The sequence below is a fragment of the Acyrthosiphon pisum genome, chromosome A1 (assembly GCF_005508785.2).
Source record: "Acyrthosiphon pisum isolate AL4f chromosome A1, pea_aphid_22Mar2018_4r6ur, whole genome shotgun sequence".
NCBI classification, from domain to species: Eukaryota; Metazoa; Arthropoda; class Insecta; order Hemiptera; family Aphididae; genus Acyrthosiphon; species Acyrthosiphon pisum.
Window position 1 is genome coordinate 116,823,376 of NC_042494.1, and position 14,105 is coordinate 116,837,480.

Here is a 14,105-nt window from a genome sequence, read left to right on the forward strand (position 1 = left end):
AAGCAGTTTTTTTCGTGAAGCACTGTTATTATGATTTAAAATTATTCGATAAGAAGGTAAAAAAAGGTGGGTATAAGTGGATGTCACTCTGTTGTACAGTAGGTTACAAGTGGGTAATACTGTAATGGATGGTGTTAAATTTGATAATATCATTGTATAAGAAAAACGATTCTGAGCGAAAATGGTCAGTCAGCCTATGATATATTGATGTTACTAAGTATATTTGATGATATTAAGGTGAATAAAGTTATTATTTATATATAACCTATTTACGAGGAATCTTGTTTTAAATTTTCAATCCTTAGCTATAAAAATTGAAAATTTTATACATTTTTAACTTAAAAATAATATAGTAGGAGCCTTGTATTAAACTTCCAAGCTTTTTTACCCAACAAATAAAGTTTTATTGACATCTATAGAAAAAAAGACTAATAAAATTGGAAACTGGAAATGTTCCTAATTAGTTCAAAACAAATCAAAATATTTTTAAAATTTTATCGTGTATAGAAAATACGAATATAAACAGCCATTGAAAATTTCATGAATATACGTTCATTTGTTTTAAAGTTTCACCAAAAACCAAAATTGATTTTGTCAAAAACCGATTTTTCGTAAAAATCCCCGTTTTTTCTTAATTTTTATGTTGTTATTCCCGGTGCTTTTGAAAACTATTAAGAATTTAAAATTTTACCTCCCGAATGCACTAACTAGATTTACTTTCCCATCGAACAAGATACTATTGAAGAAAATCGAAGCAGTTTTACTGCCCCAAACCGTGATGACAGACACAAAAATAAAAATAATAAAAAACCCCACAACGTTGTAAAATCAATACATTCATCACTCCGCATAGATTCTAAAATAATAGATATAATTATGCATAAGATTCATAATTTAATTTAATTTATAGTAAAAAAATAAATAGAACTTTGAGCGTTTAACTAAATTTTACTATTAGTAGATACTAATGAATAATAATTAAAATAAAATCTCAATAATTTAAAATTTGTGGGTAAAAAGGTTATCAGAGAATAAATAATATAGAGTATAATATCAGGGTATAAAGAATATTTCACGATGATTCATTTTTATTTGAATTATGAGAATTTGATTTGTGTATCACTTACAATAATATTCTTCTTAGATAAATTACAATTAAGATATATAGTGCGGGTATATAACTACTGTTTTGAAAATGTAATTTTATAATCGTAATAATATGACCAGCTTCGTCAGTAGCACACTTTTTTAGTCGAATAAGATATGTGTAGTCGATAAATTGCACAAACTCAAACCTTGAATTCGTCACGAATTGTTGGACTTAGATACGATTTTCCTATCTACATAGTGTCTCTTAAGATAAAAACAACTCAGCTTCTAAAATGTTCAATCCTATTACTATAATAATAGTTAATAAGATAGCAACACACAGTACCAATAATACAGCAGTACGTTCTATTGTTGATATTTAAAAAAATATTTCTAACCAAAAAGGTATAAAAAAAACAAAAATATAATAAAAAATAAATTTAAAAATCATAGTTTATAAAATCATAATTGTTATTTCTTACTCTAATTTTTTTAATTTACAAAAGGAAACTATGCCTACAAACCATAACTATATTATGCATTTACTATATAAGCTTTATTTTATAATTTCAAATATTATAACTTCATATAAGTAGTTATAGCTTTATGGAAGGTAAAAAATAAAAATTAATGTAACTTGAGGTTAAATAATGAATTTATATGATTACTATATAAAGAATAAACATGTTTTACAGCGATTAATAAAACATCACAATAAAATGTTATCAATTTTTTTTTTGTTATGTGTTATATGAAAAAAATCATCCTTGACGAACTTCGTGAGCACTCCAGCTTACATATTATTTTGTTGTATATTATATCATATAATATTTTCAATGTAATGATTTGTGAACCAATACATGCGTGATGTGTGTGAGGGTCTGCATGGGACACTTTGACCAGATGACCTAATTTACTATAATATGTCTATTATATAGGTATGTTATATTATGTGCATTGTATAACGTATATTTCTTAACTCCACGTTCATGACAGAAAATCGAATTTCAGATAATAACCAAAAAATAACCTCTCTAAAGTACCATCTTGTTCCAATTTTCTAAAAGATAAGATGCTTTATGTTGAAATCGAAGCACTCCTTTTGGTAAATATTTTGTATACAGATTAAAAAAATAATAAAAATAAACACCATTGTAAAACCACTAGCTTCCTCGCTCCGCTCAGAATCTAAAAACCAAATATTCGTATGTATAGATAAAGAAGAAAAATAAAAAGTAAAAATAAGAAAAAAAAATGCAACGGGTATCCACCGAAACCTTAGTTGAACTCCAGACCCCTGTTTGAATCCCTGTTTGAGAACCTCCCGGGCTAGACCTATTACTTACCTTTTTGCGACAAAATGTAGTCTACCTTCTTCTCAAAAAACCAATTTTTAATCTATCTCTGTATAAAATTTCATGGCAATTAGATGCACGGGATTTAGGAATGCATAAAGGTCACAGGTACAAACATTGTTTATCTTTTTTATATATATTATTTATATATTGATGGATACCTATACATTTACAACTTTATTTGTTTTGTGGATTTCATAACACAAAAATAAAATAATGTTTTTATAATATTTATTTTAAGATACGTAGGTATACTTTTAAAGTTAAAACAAAAACTCTTCTTACACCTATTTGGACGTACGGACTATATGGTCTACATATTTGGGGCGCAGCGATAAAATCAAACTTAAAACAAAATTCAAGCTTTTTATAATATTGCATTCTGGGGAATATCCAATATTCCATAATTTATCTCCAAGCTACTCCAAGCTACTACAAGCACACTTCATAACGATTTTGCTATGAAAACTATTGATGAAGAAGCACACAAATTCTATGTCTGCTGCAGAAGTGACTACAAAATAATTCAATAATCCTTCGCTTAAGTTATATTTTCATTTTAACACTGCTGGAAAGTCCTCGACAATGAGTTAAAATGAAGTGGTGTGGTGACCATTGCAAGTCTAATTATATTAACTTTAAAACGACAAAATTGTTAACACTAATTGACTCATTTAAGGACATATAACCAGAAAAAAAAATTAATCAAGTGTCAGTAATTCCTTCAAGTCTATACCATATTTTTAACTCATAAACTTAATATTACTGTGCATTTCATTAGATTATGGATTACTCATTAAAAAATAATACAAAATACAAAAATTTTAAAACAGCAGCCAATATTATTGAATTAACCTATTTTGAATGATAAAACTATTTCTGTATGACTATACTGTATATTAAATATATTACTGAATGTCTGAATATTGAATAAGGTCTATAATCTTATATTTATAATCGTCTAATGAAAATTATGTTAATATCAAGGTTCATATTATTATCATCATCTACAGTTTTAAGCTCTTGACAGTTGTCATTGAACCACGTAAAACCATGTACAGACCTCTCAGAATTTTGTTTTGTTGTTCATCAAAAACTTGATCTCTAAAGGGTGTATTTAACAAGTAAGGGTAAATTCTATACATACTGCAATCACAAGTGTCAGCATTAAAACGTTAAGAATTATGACATACCACGTACAATATGACATATATTATCCTTTGAAGTATTACTTCTATTATGTTTTTGGTAGGTCTTAGTGTTTTCTCATAAGCTAACATTGACAAACTGCGGAGGTCCGCTGTATTTGTGAATTAATATTATTATTATTAAAACTCAACAGAGTAAAACCGATTTAAAAATTGATTTATGATAAAATATTTATTTACGAAAAATAGAAAATATATAAACTTAAAGGGTGGGTAAATAGAAGTACAAATATAGACTTTATTATTTAATGTTATATACTATATAATATATAGGCTTAAAAATAACACATAGTATTAATTGTAAATAATACGACTGATATTACGGTTTGAAATTTGTTTCATAAATAAAATCAAAGAATAAGTTCACCGAAAACGCAGAACCTATGTATTATAATATATATTATATATAGTAAAAGTACTTATTCAGGTTATTTATTTTTTCTTAAGTAGAAAATAATATTAACATTATAATATAATATATATTATTTCTTGATAAAATAAAAATGTTGTTTTTTCCATACTGCACATAATATTTTGTCTGCTTATATAAATGACTGCGTCGTAAAATCGAACCCACACGTTCACATCATAGATATAGTAATAGTATACACCAGATATATTATAATATATAGAACGTGCAGTCCAGAAAGAAATTATAAATCTGAATAACTGAATGTTTGAAAGAAACCATACTTATTACAAGAACCGGAAGTGCATTTAAATCAAATAAAGGCGTCATGTGATATACTATTATAAATATAGCCACATAGAGAGCTTGGGAGGGTTGTGCACTTGTGCGCAACAAAACAAATGAGTTATATAGAAAAGGGTTTAAAGGTAATAGGATTAACATATTATATAATATGTGTATAAGTAAAATTTATAATGCAAAGACAAAAGTCTAATATTTTGCACTATTGATACGTGCCCCCTTCTCATATAAGGAGGGTCTAAAGTCTAAATATACTAATTTATTTTTTTTGTTTTTGCAGTTCTATAACGGAAAGAATAGGATTATAGGTATTATGCTTGAAAATTTGTGGTAGAAAATAAATTGAAAACAATTTACAACAATAACAATTCCATTTAATATAATAAGTAATAACTAATAACATATTAGGCAACGATAACTGCAGTGCTCAAATCGCTCAAAACTGTTGACGTCCACCACGACGGTGATGGTGGCGAGGGTGGTGTTTGTGGTGGTGATGGACTTGCGGGTGATGGGCGTGGTTCTCGTAGTGTACGTGTGCGTTGAACCCGTTGTGCTTGTCGGCCGTGTACGTTACTTTTCGGATACGACCGTCCGGCTCGACCAAACTATAGCCACCGTGCACTACATCCCCGTCCCGTTCCTCCCACTGGTGTTTGTCGTCCTTTGTGTGCGGGTCTTTGACGCCGTATTTGAACGTGTACTTGGGTGGAGCCTGCAAAAACGACGAGATGCCGATTAGAAATATGTATAATGTATATAATATGAAAGTGGTGCAGCGAAAAAACTTTGAGGAGGTCGACGGAAGTATTCACCACCCCCTTAAATAGCAAACAGAATTCCACGTCTCCAACCCCTAGAAAAAATTCTAAATATACCACCACAACAGGTGTCATTTTCAGGCCAATTGCAAAATTTCTTTTTGACATTCTGATACTATATATACCATCAGTGTCTATTCCCTAACGATCATATATTTTGTACACCTGCTCAGCTAGCTTCAAATGCGTGTTAACAAATGTGACGAAAGCCTGTTTAAAACATATACCCAGGGCATCTACGTTTTAGTGTTTTACTTTTACAAAGCCCAAGTCACCAGAGTGTATTGACCCGATAATACATAAACTACCTGGGTATATAATATTATGATGACGTATATAACCTACATGTTAGAAAACGATTACCAATTGAATAAAAACCTTGGAGGGATACAATATAATATATTTCCGATAATATTATTATTTTAAATGCTATCAGATTACTATATAATTATCATAACAATATTCTCGTTCTCCGAGTACTCAAATAAGAACCCACGTCAGCTGTATATAGGTACAATGTTATACGTACGTAATAGTCGTGTCCGTGGTGTTGGGTGTGATGGAATATCGGATGGTAATAGGCGTACGATGTGGCATCATGGGCCACCGTTAATGTTGTCAGCGCGCTCAGGGCGATCACAGTGATCTAGAAAATTGACAGCAAATCAAACGTTTTGAGATTGAAATTCGCACGCTTTCGCGGAGATGCGATGAAAATTATGTTACGTGCATTTCGCGTGGCCTGTCAGCAACGGAAAACACCGCCGGCAATCGAAATGCCCGAGACATAATATATTTTCAACCGAATCCACACGATATAATAGAATAAATAATAATACATAATATAGTAATTTATTTTTATTACGTTGGTTTAATACTCGTATGCAAATATCCATCATTATATATATATATATATATATTATTATATAATATAATATATTGATTTTTTTGTTTCGAGCTATCAAAATAAACAATTGTTTGTAGCTATATATAGTTAACTTCAATTTTAGAAAAATATATATTTCTATGGTTTATGAAACGAAAATATTATCTCTGAAAACATGTATTTGTACTATATAGTATTCATAACAGGATTATATATTGTATATTGATATTTATGACAATTTAAATGAAAAATAATATATTTTACTCCTAATGCACAGTCAACTAAATTTACACAAGTGTACGTTGTATAATAAATTAATAACAAAACTTTGAATGAAATTGATTATTAATTGAAATTATGCTTATGAAATGTATATTTAAATTTGGTAAAAACTTTATGTGACACGTCTACATGCGTCTAATATATTCATAAAATGTGTTATTCTCAGTCTCACTCAAAAATAATTTATTCTTTTACCACTGTAAATTTATAAAAACGAGAAAAATAAAAACGTTTCACTTTCTAGTAGATAGTAAATACTAAATATATTTGTGTAGTGTGGCACTATTAGATTCAATAACTATGGAACAGTTGTCATTTAAAAAAAATAAATACATCAATAAATAATAACAATATAGCGTTGAAGCTAAAAATTGCAGCTTTATAACATAACCGTAATTGTATTATACATTTATAATAAATATTATGTTATTTACTTACCTGTAACAAACAAGCCATCGAGAATGAGTTCTCACTGTTCTTATATCAAACTGATTGAGATATATTGATTGGAATAATTATTGCTGTTTATTCATCAAACATACAAACACAACTGATACTATTGGGCTGAAATAATTACTATTTATAGTTTATGGTTTTATGCAAGTACCTATGCAACGGCTAACACCACCCAAGAGTTAAATTGTGTTGAAATACCCGATTACCCGATATACGTTTGATAGGGCCGTAATTTTGTATTGGTTCTGCGGTGGGTGCATTTACGGTTCGTCAGTTAATTCAAAAAAAAAATGGATTATAATTAGGAACATATTTTAGTAAGGCCGTTAGTGGTTATTTATTCTGTATTTAACATTCGCCTATGAATGGTACCTAAACACGATCATGTTTACATATTATGCAATACTATTAACATATAATAACATATAAAATTAAAGTAAAAAAAACTTACAAACAGAAAAAAGAAAATCAAATGTTATAATAATTATTGATACAAATGTTTGAAATATTAATAACATTATAATTTATAAGAGATAATAAAAAGTAATAAAAAACATTAATCTTATTGAACTTTATTGTATTTCTTAATTTAACTCATAACACGACTAATAGTCAAGTACTACCGTAACTTGTTTATATAATGGTTGTCCGTTTTCATTCTGTCTTTTTAATAATATGACAAAATAATCATAAATTCATGTATATATCGTAATATATTTTATTCAGATATAACAATTATTTTGTCTGAGGTTCTGTTAATGAACGGTTAACTCCTCTTCACGCGATTCATGTTTATATATACTTTTCTATGTTATCCTTATTACTTATTGTTTTTATTTTGTGAACAGATCGAATACATACCTATATTTAAATTAAAAAAAGGTGGGCAAGTGGATTTCGCTCTGCTGTACAGTAGGTTACAAGTGGGTCACTGTATAATGGATGGTATTAAATTTGAATTCAATGATATAATATCATTGTATAAGTAAAACGATTCTGAGCGGAGACGGTATGTTTATCTAGGTATAACTGTATAAGACATAATATTATATAGTCTATAGTACTAAAAAAAAATTGACCTATAGTAGGTACCTATAATAAATATAAATTCCAAATGAATCATATCACAAAATCCATTAGGTACTTATAACGCGTTATACATTAACAACAAACCGTGATACTATCATAGATATGTATAATAGTATACTTTAGATGTTTCAAGTATAACCACGAATAATATTATACAATCATAACAAAATAATTAAAATAGTTATTCTAGGTTTTTAATATGTAATTTCGTCTAAATTTGAACTTAAAATGACTATACAAATAAACTGTGCTTATGTATTTTTTAGAATTGTTGGTAACAGAATTGAATATTTACGTGGAATCTTGTTTTAAATTTTCAATCCTTAGATATAAAAGTTGAACATTTTATACATTTTTAACTACAAAATAATTATTCAATTTTAAATTTGATAAATTTTGTCAAACTTCAAATGCTTATAAAAAATAATTGTGCCTATGTATGTTTAATATTTTTCAACTGCTATTGTAACAATGTATTAGGAGCTTTGTATTAATTTTTTGCACTTTTTGGCCCAATAGGTAAAACTTTATTGATATTTATAGAAAAAAAAACTAAAAAAACTGAAAACTTACAATGTCCGTAAACAGCTCAAAAAGAGTCAAATTATTTTCAAAATTTTATCGTATATAGAAAATGTTAATATAAACATTCAGTGAAATTTTCAAGTTTCTACAGTCACTCGTTTTTTAATTACAACAAAATAAGAAAATCGTTACGTAAGAAATCGAGTGAATATCAAATGTTGTAAAAATATGAATTTCAAACGCTCATAAAAATTTAATTTTAGTTCTTATAGACATTTTTTTTTTGATAAAGGTAGATTATCCTATAAGGAATTTTGTATTACATTTTAAAATCTTAGTTCTAAAAAGAAAAATTTTTACGAGTTATAAACTCAACATAATTAGGTAATTTTCGTAATTTTTCCATATTTTGTCAATTTTTGAACTTTAAATGCTAATAAAAAAAAACTGTGACTAAGGATTTTTAATATTTTTCAAATGTCATTGTAACAATATAGTAGGAGCCTTGTATTAAATTTTCAAGTATTTTTACTCAACAAATAGTTTTATTGACATTCATAGAAAAAATAACTAATTAAATTGGAAACTGAAATTGTCCGTAAACAGCTCAAAACGAATCAAAATATTTTGAAAATTTTATCATGTATAGAAAATGGAAATATAAACAACCAGTGAAAATGTCATGTATCTACAGTCATTCGTTTTAAAGTTACACCAAAAACCAAAATCAATTTTCTCGAAAACAGATTTTGCGTAAAAATTCCCGTTTTTCCTTAATTTTTCTTTTGTTTTTCACGGCGCTTTTAAAAACTATTGGAAAAATTTTACTTTCGACCCCAAAAGGTGATGACAGACACAAAAAAATATAAAAAAACGAAAAAAAACACACATCATTGTAAAATCAATACATTCATCGTTAAATTCAGAATCTAAAATATATAGTTATAGGTAAGCATAAAAAAATAAAAAAATAAAATAGATTATAAGATTATGAAAAAGTTAAATACCTACTACACAAGTAATACTAAGTAGAAAAATGATTATTAAATATGAAAGAACTTAAATTATATCACGCATTACGTGTGTAACATATAAGCTTCGGGACCCGTGTGCGCCGCACGTGTGTAAGAAAAATTATTATACTATTATTAGGTACCTATTCCCTTTCAAATCTATATACACACGTTTTAAGTAAAACGTTTATATTTATGTATATGACGTGAGCAGATGATGATCTAAGTCGTGCAAGCATCACGCGAGTTTATGCGCCAATTATACGCGTAATCTTCGCCAAGTAGAACGCGATATACGAGTGTATAATCATTATAACTGCATCGACCATCGGGTGCAGTCTTATCGATGCACTTCAGTTTTATATAATATGTACCGAGACACTATTATTTTTATATTATTTTAGCTACTGCAACACCATCATATAGGATGTGTTGTCGTAAGGCATCATAAAAAAAAATTCGAAGTTATAATACTGCAGTGTCTGTGTCTGTGCGTTTCATTTTAAAGATAACCCGATATATACTTAATTTTTAAAGTAGATGACTATATATATTGGGCCATTGAGGTTCAATCTTTTGCACATTGTTCTCGGCGGCCTCTAGTAGCTCATTTTTACCGTGGGTATATACGAGTACTATATATAATAGCGTGCCCACTATATGGACGACACCCGTCTGTCGCAACAGTAATATTTTGACCAGGGGCAGAGGCCTGACTGACCACCTCTGCTCTTAGAATCTGGCTGACCGATCGCGACTCCTGCAACCCACAGCCGCCGTCTTCTGGTCTTCCTGCACATCCGGAGAGGTAATTCTGTTTGTTTGGTTTGTGTATAGTTCATTTTTGATTTCATGTTGGCTTTGCCTCCACCGACGACGCCAGCCTCGCGTCTGTCTGTCTTCCAGTGTGATCTACCGGGACACCGGGGGTCGATCGATTCACCGTTGGTGAGTTTGTCCGCAACCGCTTGTCCGTCCCGAAGGTATGGCTTATTTCGTGGCTACCCTATATATATCTACAGGGCGTTCTCCTATCCACAGCCCGGGGACGCGATGTTTCTAAAGTTAGCCCCCCAACTTTTTTAGATTTTCAAAGTATGAATTATATGTTTAAGTATTCTATTTGTAAGTAAATGCAAGTTGATTTTCAGAATTTGTAAGTTTGTGAGAAGTAAGTTATAGTCAAAATTAACTTGGGGGCTAAATTCACAATTGCTCCCCAATCTAGTTAGGTTAACCTGGTGGAAATTGAACAAGGTTGGGGGGCAGTGTGAAGTTAGCCCCCCTCCCCAAGTTATAAGCAGTCATAACGTCGGCCACATGAACTTACAAATTCTGAAAATTCACTTACATTTACTTACAAATAGAGAACTACAACTTACAGTTCTTCCGGGGAAATTTGGACAAAGTTAGTGGGCAACTGTGAAGTTAGCCCCCCACGTTAATTTTGACCATAACTTGGTTCCCATGAACTTACAAATTATGAAAATCAACTTACATTTACTTACAAATAGAGTACTTCAACTTACAATGTGATTATGGATAAAAATTGAAAAAGTTAGGGGGCTAACTTCATAAATATGGGAACACGCCCGATGGCATGTTCATGCACACAGAAATTCATCCATTTATATTTTGTTTTTAAAATCTGAGCGATGATATGAATGTATTGATTTTACAACGATGTTTTTTTGTGTATCCTGTGTACACCATAAGTAGTTGTGTGTTTTAATTTAAAAATATTATCCGGGGGTAGGTACTTGAAACTTCCAAAGTATATTTTTATATACAAATATGATAATATAAAAATAATATTAATACAACCTATACCGGCCACCGTATTAATAATAACAATATAAATATATTATAAAATATCCCAGACTATAACGAAACGTCTCCGCTCAGAATCGTTTTTCATATACAATGATATTATATCAGTAAATTCAAATTTAACATCGTTAGTCATATAGGTAATTATCTTAAGCTAATCAACAAATAATAATAATAATTATGCGTATTGACAGAAAGTTTCAAGTCAAACATATAATTTTTTTTTGTAACACATACCTACTAAAATTATAGATACCATAGATACCTATATACCTACTAGAATTTTAAAATTATCAAAAAATGTGTATTTCAGTATTCCCTATCTTCCCCTGAAAACCTCATTTCAATACGACGTCAGACGTCAGTGAACAGAAATATTTCGTGTTACCATCTCAGTTAAACACACTGTATAAATAGAAAAAAACTACAATAAGTCAAGTTTTTAAATATTTATAAATAGCTGAAATTATTTGAAAATGTTGTCTTGAAAAAACTAATGTACATTTTTTGTGAAAAATTCAAGTCTACAATGTTTAATTTTTTAAAATAAAAAATATTTTAAAAAACAAACATTTTTGTTGATTATGTGACTATGTGAGAGATGGCCGTAAATCGTCTTCTGAAAGCACATTCATATTATTGAACTATTATTGTTATAAAGTGGCACGGAAATATTCTAATGAATGTTATATAAATTAGCTCGATTTCTACTATTTTCACACTTTTAATTTGAATAATACTACTAACGGGTACTAAACTATATAATACTAAATATACTAAACTATTATCAATTTTTATATAAAACATCAAATTCAATGAGTATTAATGTAAGTTTTTGGATATTTTCAAAACGATAGATATAAACATAAAATTAATGAATAAAAATTAAAATATATATGTTTAAAATTTTATGCTGCAACACTACCAAAGTGATTTTAAATATTGTTAAGATATCAACAGAATATTTGTATCACATTAATTAATTGATAAGAGACCGTTATGGAGGTAAAACTAAAAGATAATATTTTTGGCCCAAGTTAGCCTGTTTGACGGTAAATACATTGTTAATATAAATTATTGTTGTATTGTCTAATACTCTAATAGTCTAATGTCTATAATCTATAAGAAAATTTTTTTCGTATTCAGGGTTTCGAAATTACGGTATCGGGTATGTACTAATAGTAGTATCAGAAATGAATAGCACATAATGCAATTATAGGATTTCTTTAAATAATGTTTCAAACATATTTAGTGTGGATAAGAAGAAGAAGAACGCATTTAGGCATTGTGGCTTACATGCAAGCAGGGCCGTATTAAGGGACAGGAGGAGCAAACCTACCTATGGAGAAGCAAACATAAATATGACGTCCCTAATTTAGTACCTATACGCCTTTTTTTTACAAGTAAATAACCAAAAAAAAAAATATATACAATGTACTTACAAAAAACTAAATGCTTATCTACTCATTAGTTATCTACTCTTGCTACACTTGGCTATTGTCTTTTACAATATATTTAAATTTTAAACACATGAACCAGATACAATTTATACAAAGTAATAAATTATTATATACACTATATATGTCTACTTATCATTACTAATTTCAAACTCATGTCTCATGGACCATGGTATATGGTATATTCCATGAAAAATTATATAGGTATCATCACAGTTGTATTAGTTTTGCGCAGTAGATACGCATCTTCTTCACCTCCGGCCAATATCGTAGTTCTCCACTTCTCATTGGTTTATTTTGTTCTATGTTATATATGTATGTATATGATTGACAGCCAATAAGAAGTGGAGAACTACGATATAGGCGAAGTAAAGAGCGGAGGATGCGTATTAAAATGCTGTGATGATACCTATATAATTTGTCATGGTATATTCCATGACTAAATAAACCTAGCCAGGGGCGGATTGGCCTATCGGGAAATCGGGAAACTTCCCGATGGGCCGGTTCTTGTGAGGGCCGGCAGGGCTGGTATAACTATTATAATATATTTACAAAAACAAATTATATTTTTATAATTTAAGCATAATATATATTAAGAAAATCAAATACCTACGAAGGTATTATGTTTAATATCTTAAACTATTGCAATTCATAGAAGGAATTTCGGTATTTACACTATTTTCCCTCCAATTCATGCTAATGTATTATTTAGAAATCTGTGGTATTGGTATTTTATTATTTATTTTTTATATTGTATGGTAGAATTCAGTTAGTTGCGTGATAATATTGATAACCTTATTTTATCATTATTTATGTGTATTTTGATTTTGAACTTTTTTACACAAACGAGTTACCGAGTTAGTTACAATACTTACAAACGTGTGTTTAGTGTAAAAAATTAATTGAACTGTGCAATTTAAATAATGTGTGAAGCTGGTAAAAACGAAAGAAGGGTGCTGAAAAGGTATACGAGAAAAAAATAAATAACTGTTGGGAAATATTTACGTGGAACATTGTTTTAGATTTTCAATCCTAAGCTATAAAAGTCGAACATTTTATAAATTTTGTCATAATTTGAACTTTAAATGCATGTGCGCCTATGTATTTTTATTATTTTTCAATTGCTATTGTAGTATTGTAACAATATATCAGGAGCCTTGTATTAAATTTTCACGCTTTTTGGCCTAACCAATAACATTTTATTTTTATTTATAGAAAAAAAAACTAAAAAAATTAAAATTTTAAATGTTCCGTAAACAGATCAAAAGAGTCAAATTATTTTCAAATTTTACCGTGTATAAAAAATTCTAATATAAACATTCAGTGAAATTTTAAAGTATCTACAGTCATTTGTTTTTAATTACAACAAAATAAGAAACCGT

General features: G+C 28.9%; 1 protein-coding gene across 1 annotated transcript; it reads right to left on the reverse strand.

Annotated features, from left to right (window-relative positions):
* Positions 1-4,716: 4,716 nt before the first annotated feature.
* LOC100571545 (cuticle protein 19-like) lies at positions 4,717-6,927 on the reverse strand. The gene is made up of 3 exons (XM_003243059.4): positions 6,792-6,927; positions 5,715-5,831; positions 4,717-5,079 (listed from the first exon to the last, which is right to left on the reverse strand). The coding sequence occupies exons 1-3, from the start codon at positions 6,807-6,809 to the stop codon at positions 4,801-4,803; spliced, it is 414 nt and encodes a 137-aa protein (XP_003243107.1). The 5' UTR covers positions 6,810-6,927; the 3' UTR covers positions 4,717-4,800.
* Positions 6,928-14,105: the final 7,178 nt, after the last annotated feature.